The 9,847-nt window shown below is 45.1% G+C and overlaps 1 protein-coding gene across 1 annotated transcript; it reads left to right on the top strand.

Annotated features, from left to right (window-relative positions):
• Positions 1-5,134: 5,134 nt before the first annotated feature.
• On the top strand, positions 5,135-9,565 carry LOC140235812 (uncharacterized). The gene has a single exon (XM_072315813.1). It carries the CDS (start codon positions 5,135-5,137, stop codon positions 9,563-9,565), a length of 4,431 nt encoding a protein of 1,476 aa, XP_072171914.1.
• Positions 9,566-9,847: the final 282 nt, after the last annotated feature.

The following is a 9,847-nucleotide window of genomic DNA, read 5'->3' as shown; positions in this document are numbered from 1 at the left end:
TCTTGTCATTCCATGGAACATTGGTCACTACCCTGTGCATTATATCCAACTTTGACCTCTCAGGACAATGAGAGGTCACTGACCTTTTAGAATATCAGAATATGTGTAGGCTTACCTTATTGATGTTTGGTTTCATTGGTTTACTCGTAAATGCTTAATCATGTACAAATCACATCTTGACGTTTTGATCAAAGTATGTATGCATATTCCACAGAGCATTGGTTTATAGTAAAAGGTCTCTGGAATGTGAGAGGTCAGTTACTTCAGAAATAAAGCTTAAGTGTCTTGAGTGATGGCAGTGACCTTAAATATAAATCTTATGTTTGGTCTAGTTATGTACAATGTAGACTAGCAAATATAGGTAAATTATTATTTAATGATTTTTAATTATTGGCAAATGGCCATTATCTCGACACTCGAGGAAAGCAAGGCCCACGAGACTGACATACATCAGAGCCTTTAGTCTATTCAGTGTAGGTCTCATAGACCTTTTCCCCCATGTGTCAGACTCATTATGGGACTGGTTTGCCTAAAGTGTCAAGCTCATGGGCAATATTTGCATAGTTTCCAGCTGGTGGCCTGTATTGGCCAGTGTCAAGCTGGTGGGTTGTTACAGTATGACTGAGATGAATGACTCATGGTCCTGCGATGGAGTATACAGTCCACAGCTGCGACATCATGGACAATTTTGAAAACTTCGACATACTGTGAGGCCCAACATGCATTCCACATGAAGCAATCCTGTGTTTTGCAACCAGCTATTGCCATCTGAGACCTACCCAGGGAATAGATAAGCATTCGTTGCAAACCATGGAGAAAGCGGATTGTGCAAAATATTTTAAAGTCTACTCCAATAGGAAGCTCAGCTGGAATCACATCGCCACAGCAGCTTAAAAAGGCTATACTTCAACCAACGACTTTCTCCAGACGAAGATATCATAAAGAAGATATCATAAAAAAAAAAAATACAATGGCAATCCCTATAAGAAAGTACAGCACAGGCAAATTCAGCGATGATGTTCTGCATCAAGAACTCCACAATACCCACTCCACAGGAAGTTGTGGCTCCATTGCCGCATTCTTCAAAAAGGGCCAATGACCAGAAATGTCAGGCATCATTTGCAAGAACACAAAGTAGGCCTACTCCAAAAAAGTTTTTTTTTTTTTTTTTTTTTTTTTTTTTGGAAGTCGCTACCTCTTTGAAACACTTCGGAGAGAGATACTCAATATCTAGTTCTATTAAAGATACAGATGTCTGTCTTTGTTCTTGTTTTTATTTGTTGGTTTTTTGTTGTTTTTTGTTTTTTTGCTGCATATAGCTCCTTGGATACCTTTTTTTAACCAATTAAGAAAAGGCTCCACGGCAAATTAAACAAGATTACACAGTATAATAAACAAGAAGAAGAAGAAGAAGAAGAAAAAGAAGAAGAAGAAGTAGAAGTAGAAAGAGAAGAGGAAAAGAGATCTGCTGTCAATGATGCAGAGCCAATAGCAATCAGTTCCATGGTAGATCTTAGTCGGCACTGCAAAGGTTCGGATGTCTCTGTTGGCAAAGGATATTCTAAAGCTCCAAGTAAGTCCTTGGGGTGGTTTACATTGTCTGGGCATAGAGGGTTGGGTTGGGTCTATGAGGATATGATGCTTTGTTATAACAATTCGGTCTGAGATATCTTTTTTTTTAATGTTTGTTTGACCATCCGGCATGGATCTCCAACACAAAAGAATGGTAATGTGTTAGACCCAGTCATCACTATGTTTTTTTCAATAGATTTTGATATTACAGTGTAATTGAGAAAAAAAAGTAACCTCTCATTTTCCTAGATGGAAGTCAAAATTGAACAGTGTGTGGAATACTCTGCATACAATTTTGGACTCACACACACATACACAAAATGCATTTTTTTTTGTTGGTATATTATTTCATAAACAGCTGGCCATTACAAACCAATGAGACCAGACATCAATATTCTTACATTTCGATGCATATTTTTCAATATCCTCCAGATGTCATAGGATAATCGCTAATGTTCATGTGAAATGAGTACACGCTTTTTGAGTTGCTCACTTTTATTGCTATAGAAATACACAATATGTGCATCATGTCAATCATTCAATAATGTATAAGTTTCATTTTCAGTCTTGGATTATTTTTTTCTACGTGTACAAATAGAATCATGGCAAAGTGAACAACTTTCATATCAAAATATAAACGAGAATACTAAAAAAAGAAATAGATGTAATAACGTGCAAAGCAAATACCAGGCCTACATCATCTTAACGTATACAGATGAAGGAAATCACCTTATTGATAAACAGTTTACTTGACTGGGATAGCACCCTGTATTTCCTGAGATGCAGATTTTTTTCTTCATTTTTTTGACAGAAAATAAATTGTCTGAACATTTCACCTATAGTATGCACCAGGTTAAAAGGCAACACCTCCTTTGCATACCCCCTCCCCCACATTATCTTTCATTAGGTCCCCTTCCATATACACTTAGTGCTTTTGAGATTAACCATTTTTGTTTCTATATAATCAAAAAGTATGTACTAGATGTTTAATTTCAGTTCCAAAATATTAAAGAAACTCCCTCTTGTTGGAGGGGGTAGAGTATCTTTCAATTAACTCTTCCCTCCTCGGTTTCTACCATTAGATTAATGCCAAGCTCCCTCGCATGGGAAGGGTTGGGGGACAGCCCCCTTTACCACCCTCTCGCTATATCAATCTCCCCTCCATGCATTGATTATGGCTACACATTTGGGGATGGACATTTTTTTTCTTCAAAATGGTAGTTCAACCAAGAATGAGTGGCACGAGATCATTGAATTGCAAACAAAAGAATGCAAAAGCTCCATAATGTGGGAGGGGGATACCTCCACTCACATTCTTCTGTCGATTGGTCTCCCTCCATAGATGGCTGACTTACTACATCTTTCTGATACAAATTTATTCCTTCAAAAGTGCATGTGTGTCAGATCGTTGAATCTCATTTCTCAAAATACAAGAGCTCTCTCGAATGGGAGTGGAATACCCAACCCTCGCCAACGCTGCCCTTACTGGGTTCCCATCCATATAGACTTTGTACACTTTGGCGATCCATAATTTTCCAAATACATTGTATTCCCCAAAACGTATGCATCAGATTAAAAAAAAAAAAATAAAAACTCCATCTTCGGGGGGGGGGGGGGGGGGAGGAATGAGATGCGCCCACACTCCATCAGCTTCCACATGACGCACGCGTTAAACAAGAGCTTCACTAAATCACAGATTTCAGGTCTATAACTGCAAAAATCCAATCCCCCACCCACACCCTCTCCCTCCCCCTCCGCTCCACTCATTTGCACCATGGACTTATGCTTATTGCAATATCAATATTAATATCCTCACATTTCACTAGAGGTCTTTGACCTTGTGTGATTTTCATAGGTGAAAGGTAATGGCTCGTTAATAAGCAGCTAGGGCCTACGAGTGCTCTCTAGAACATCATCATGTTTACCATTGATGATGCCAAACTATTCTGATACTTTGAGGTCATTGACCTCTCGAGATCATCAGAAGTCAAAGGCAGAAACTCGTCTGTGTGCCTTGGAATATGAAGATAATGTCACTGTTGTCACAATGCGACCAGTTTACCCCCACCCTTCCTCCTCTCATTTGCATTAGGATCATGCCTGCTCACATCTTAGCTTTATTTCGAACACATTAGATAGGGACTATTATAAGGAATAGGATAAGGTACCAGTCTGACTAGCGGGTCAATAACACATAGCCCAGGGTTTTAGCATAGTTCAGACAGGTGGGTTTAATTGGGTAGGATGCAAAATCTTTTGTGTTTGTGTATGCAAGTGAGTATGAGAGTGCCCAGTTATGAGAGAGAGTGTGTGAGAGTAGACAGATGATACCAAGAGCTCCTTGCAGAAGGACGAAAAGCTGAGGAGCTGCAACCCAGGCTCCTGTGTAGCTATAGGGAATTGGGAAGGCACTGAGGCTGAGGCACGCCCTAATTCGCAAGTTGGTTTTAGCATGGCTGGCAAAACCACAGATTTGCAGGCAGCGTGACTTCTGGCAGCACAGGCCAGGAGGAGCCCATTTCAGCGCAACTTTTGGCAGCACAGGTCAGGAGAAGCCCCCAACTTCCCCCAGCTCGACTCACCCCTTCCATGAACTGGATGAGCTGGGCTTATGAGCTGAGCTCACGACAAAGCTCACGACAAACGTCTAGCCCGCATCGCTATATAACGCGACATCCTGCACTCATCAATCCCGAGCTGCTATTCAGCACGCAGCATCCCCGGCACTCGGCATCACGCCACCCGCCAAACACTCGTCGACATTCGGCATCTGTCGGCGTCGTTCGTCTCGGAGCCCCGTCTTCGGACCTACTCACCGTCTTCGTCCTCCGGTGTGACGCACCTGCCCGTCGTCCGCTCTCCCGCGAGTAAGACCCTTGGACGCCCCAACTTTGTGAACTTCACGCGAGTGAACTGAAGGACTCGGTAGCTCGATCCGCACACCCCCCCCCCTTTCCAGGTGCTATTTAACTATTTAAATCCCATGATTGGGTGTATGTCTGCCACAATGTGATTTGGTAGGACAGTGATTTTTGCAGCAATACTGTTCGTTTATGTAACCCTTTGAATTGTTCATTTTTTGTACTACTTGATTTTTATTTCATTTTGACGAGCCGGAAAGCACCGAGCTTCGTCAATAATAAACAATTTATTTCACGGAATATATTTGTGCAACGCCGCCTTTCTTCGGAGTTTATAATCTATACCATTATACCACTGTAACAGGACTTAATCTATCGTCAGCCAGACTACTCAGGGCCAAGAGCTGACATAAATGGCGACCACGAAGGGACTTTTTCTTTTGATAGGTTAGGTTGAAATATAGTTTGGTGTAGTTAGCAAGTTTTGTATGTGTTATCAATTCTCATGCAATGCTATACCCATGTTATATGCAATTCTCATGCAATGTTATATTCTATGCTGTATAGGTAATTCTGCATGGTAACAGTGTGTCAAGTGGGGAAAAGGAGGCTTCATCAGCTGTGCCTGTCTTCACTTCAATTCTGTGCAGCGCGAAATTTATTTTGGTAAGTGTGCAAACTTATCCTCAGTGCCTTACAGTATGGAACGTGATAAATTCATTGCACAGGGAAAAGAATTTGGGTTTAGTGGCAGTGAGTTGAAGGAGTATGTTGATGAGTGCATTAAGGAAGCCAGAGATGAGAGAGCAGAAACTAGGCGAGCTGAGACAGATGCTAGGAAAGAACAAGCAGACTTGATAGCCCAACAAATCAAACTAGAGGAATTGAGGAATGCTAATGGGATGGGACACAGGCCCAAGGTTGGGAATAAACCGAGCATTCCCCCTCTGCCCGTTTTTCAAGAAGGAAAGGATGACATAGATAGTTACCTTTGTCGGTTTGAAAGACATGCATCCTGTGTTGGATGGGATAAGGAAGATTGGGCGCTAGCACTGTCAGCTTTGTTATCTGGTAAGGCCCTTGACATTGTCTCTAGGCTTACATCAGAGCAGGTGCAGGACTATGAGATTGTAAAATCGTCCTTGTTGAAAGGTTATGACCTCACCCAAGAAGGTTATAGGTTAAAGCAGTCTAAACTCCGCCAGGGTGAAACATTTGTGCAGTATGCTTCCCGAGTCGAAAAGTATTTGGATAGATGGATTGAGCTTAGTCCATACAATGATGATGTTCAGGGACTTAAAGCTTTGTTGATCCAAGACCAAGTATTTGATGCATGTAGCAAGGAGTTACTGATGTTTGTCAAAGAACGTCAGCCCAGGAATCTGACAGAGGTTCTATCACTTGCTGATCAGTATCGGGATGCCCACATGGACCCTAGGATTAGGAGGATGAAAGACAAGCCCATTCATTCTAGTGGAGCCCAGCAATCCAGTTCATACACTGCTAATACAACTAACAGTGGTACTAACAAACCTAATTCCTCCCCAGGAGCAGTACCATTTAGAGGAAAGTCTGGTCAATCTCAGTCACCCATGAAAAGGTCAATGAAATGTTTCAATTGTTCTCAATTTGGTCACTCCTCTTGGAATTGTCCAGATAAGAAAGGTCGACAGGAGAAGGGTGCGAGTTTCACAGAGGGCAAGCCAGCAGCAGGTCATCCCCAGGACATGGGACCCGCTGAGCCACGACGCAAGGAGCCCAGTGAGACAACCCACCTGCCGGAACAGACGGGGATGTGCCTCATCGTGGAGCCCTCACCTATCGTGAGGGAGAATCTCACTGACAATGGAGCTGCAGTGAAATTGGCAACTGGTGGCACACTTCCTGTACTGTCAGCGGCTGCGTGTGGATCACGCGGAGATGCTATGCCAGTGTGCCAAGGCATGGTGAATAGGCGGCGTGTGGAGGTACTTCGCGACTCGGGTTGTTCAACCGTTGTTGTGCGACGCAACCTTGTGTTGGAGGAGCAATTCACTGGTGAGCAGAGGACCTGTGTGTTGATCGATGGAACAGCGAGGACATACCCCGTCGCAATTGTTGAGGTAGACACACCATACCTAACGGGCACACTTGAAGCGTTGTGTATGGATTCGCCTGTTTATGATCTCATCCTCGGAAATGTGAATGGAGTCCGCGAACCAACGAATCCAGATGAGAAATGGGAGCCAGAAAGTCATCAGGCCAGTGCAGTGGAAACCAGAGGACAAAAGAGGCAAGCAAAGCGTGCACAACCGGCCCTTTTAGTGCCTGAACCACTGGAAAGCATTGTGTCAGTGGATGGCTTGGTGCAGGCTCAGAAGGACGACGAGTCGTTGAAATCGCTGAGAAACCTTGCGGAACTCGGGGATCAACGTGTGACAAAGCAAGGCAACACTACGTCGTTCGTGTACAAGAGCAATGTGCTCTACAGGAAATTCCTTGACGTAACCCCAGGATCAGATGTGGTGATGCAAGTCGTTGTGCCATCAAAGTTTCGGAATCAGGTCATGAAGCTGGCACACGAATCCATTTTTGGAGGTCATCTGGGAAACAAGAAGACCTGTGACCGGATTCAGTCCAACTTCTTTTGGCCTGGGATGCATGCCGATGTGGGACGGTACTGCCGTTCGTGTGGGCCATGTCAGCGAACCGCTCCAAAAGGTAAAGTAACAAAGGTGCCCCTAGGATCAACCCCCCTCATCGATGAGCCGTTTAGACGGGTTGCTCTCGACATCATTGGACCAATTGAGCCTGCAACCGGAAAAGGGAATCGCTTTATCCTCACTGTAGTTGATTATGCCACGCGATACCCGGAAGCGGTAGCTCTACGCCGGATTGACACACAGACAGTCGCCGAAGCATTGGTCAACATCTACTCGCGCGTCGGAATTCCACGTGAAGTGCTAACAGACCGCGGAAGCCAGTTTACATCGGATGTCATGAAAGAAGTTAGCCGCCTGCTCTCCATCCGGCAGATGACAACTACACCCTATCATCCGCAATGCAACGGCTTGGTCGAGCGCTTTAACGGTACGTTAAAGGCCATGCTTCGCAAAATGTGTGAAGAGAAGCCCAAAGACTGGGACAGGTATGTCAACCCCCTACTTTTTGCCTACAGGGAGTCGGTTCAAGAGAGCACAGGATTCTCACCCTTCGAACTTCTATTTGGAAGGACGGTTCGAGGTCCTCTCACTATTCTTCGTGAGCTGTGGACAGGAGAGGTGGAGGAACCAGAGACCAAGACAACGTATCAATACGTTCTCGACTTGAAGGACCGGTTGGAGGCAACATGTAAACTTGCCCAAGAGAATCTCGGCCTGTCAGCCGAGAAGTACAGAAAGCAGTACAACCGGAAAGCGAAGCATCGGAAGTTCGAAGTTGGTGATGAGGTCCTGCTCCTACTGCCAAGTGACCGCAACAAATTGCTCATGCACTGGCAGGGACCATTCAAGGTAGTTCAGCGAGTGGGATACCTGGACTACAAGATCGATATGGACGGAAAGGTAAAGACCTTTCACGCCAATCTTCTGAAAAGGTTCTTCAGAAGAGATAACCTCGACGAAAATGATGTCGCTTGCGTCTCAGTCGTGGATGACGGCACGATGGATGAGGACGATGGGGAGAACATCCAGCCTACAGCTAGGAACAACCTACTGCATCTACCAACATTAACCCCCACTGAATCGATCCAAGACGTGCAGATTAATCCCGAACTGGATGAAGGTCAGCGCGGGACTATTAACTCTGTGCTGGAAGAGTATCAGGAGACCCTGACTGACATGCCTGGATTAACAACTCTGGGAAAGCACGACATCAAGCTACTGAGCAAAGAACCGATCAAGAGCAAACCCTACCCACTACCCCACGCACTGCGAGGTGAAGTCACAAAGGAGGTGAAGAAAATGATTGACCTCGGAGTTGTAGAGCCATCTTTGTCACCGTATGCATCTCCTATAGTCATGGTCAAAAAGAAGGATGGCTCCATCCGGTTTTGCTGTGACTATAGGAAGCTGAACCAAGTCACAGTGACGGATGCAGAACCGCTCCCCGATCAAGAGGAAATCTTCGCAAAGCTGGCTAATGACATGTACTTCACAAAGATCGACTTAGCAAAAGGGTATTGGCAGGTGCCGCTCACAGAGAATGCCAAGGAACTCACAGCCTTCGTGACCTCAGATGGCTTGTACCAATTTTCGACAATGCCGTTCGGGTTGGTAAATGCGCCAGCAAGCTTCAGTCGCATAATGAGGGACTTACTCCGTGGCCTGAGTAATGTGGATAACTTCATAGATGATATCCTGATCCACACGGCTACATTCGAGGAGCACATCGTCACTCTAAAGGAGGTACTGAGGAGACTGAGGCAGGCGAACCTGACGGCAAGACCGACCAAGTGCTTCATCGGGTACCAGAGCGTCGAATTTCTTGGTCACTGTGTAGGACAAGGCGAGCTTCGACCAGTCCAAGACAAGGTAAAAGCCGTCCAAAATGCACCACGACCGAGGACAAAGAAGCAGCTCCGCTCCTTTTTGGGCCTTGTCGGGTACTACCGACGATTCATCCCGAACTTCGCCGCGATAGCCGCCCCATTGACGGATCGCACAAAGAAAGGAGAGCCCACAGTCATTGGATGGGGAGACGCGGAGGAGATGGCCTTCAACACGCTAAAGAAGAAGCTAGAGAAGGAGCCCATCCTCCATCTTCCTGACTTGGATGCACCCTTCATTTTGAGGACAGACGCCTCTGACATTGGCCTGGGAGCTATCCTCCTACAAGAACGAGATGGAAGGAAATTCCCAGTCGCCTACGCCAGTAGGAAGCTCCTCCCAAGAGAACAGCGCTACTCCGTAATGGAAAGGGAGTGCCTAGCCATCATATGGGCAACACAGAAGTTTGAGGCCTATCTGTTTGGTAAGCACTTCGAACTCGAAACTGACCACCAACCTCTCAAGTGTATCGCACGATCGAAAGTGGCAAACGCCAGAATCCTACGATGGGCGCTAGCTCTTCAGCCATATCGATTCACCATCACTGCGATCAAGAGTAGCGAGAATGTAGGTGCTGATTACCTCAGCAGGATCCCTGAAACCTGAACTTAGGACTGTCGCCTAAGCAGGGAGACCTGTTTTCCCTTTCTTTCAGATATATTGACACTGAATTTCCACCCCAATGTGTATTTCACAGGAGAAAGCCACTCCGCTAACACAAACTAATGATTTTATTATGTTCTAATTTACTAATGTTTCTCCCTTTTTTGAAATTATAAAAATTTCTTGAAGGAGGGGGAGATATGTCAGCTCTTGGCCCTGAGTAGTCTGGCTGACGATAGATTAAGTCCTGTTACAGTGGTATAATGGTATAGATTATAAACTCCG

This window comes from Diadema setosum, chromosome 12, assembly GCF_964275005.1.
Source record: "Diadema setosum chromosome 12, eeDiaSeto1, whole genome shotgun sequence".
Lineage (NCBI taxonomy): Eukaryota > Metazoa > Echinodermata > Echinoidea > Diadematoida > Diadematidae > Diadema > Diadema setosum.
The sequence above is the reverse complement of the archived record's forward strand: the minus strand, read 5'-3'. Positions and strand labels throughout refer to the sequence as shown.

Coding starts and splice junctions, on each gene's coding strand:
- LOC140235812 (XM_072315813.1), top strand. CDS start 5,135: ATGGAACGTGATAAATTCATTGCACAGGGAAAAGAATTTGGGTTTAGT.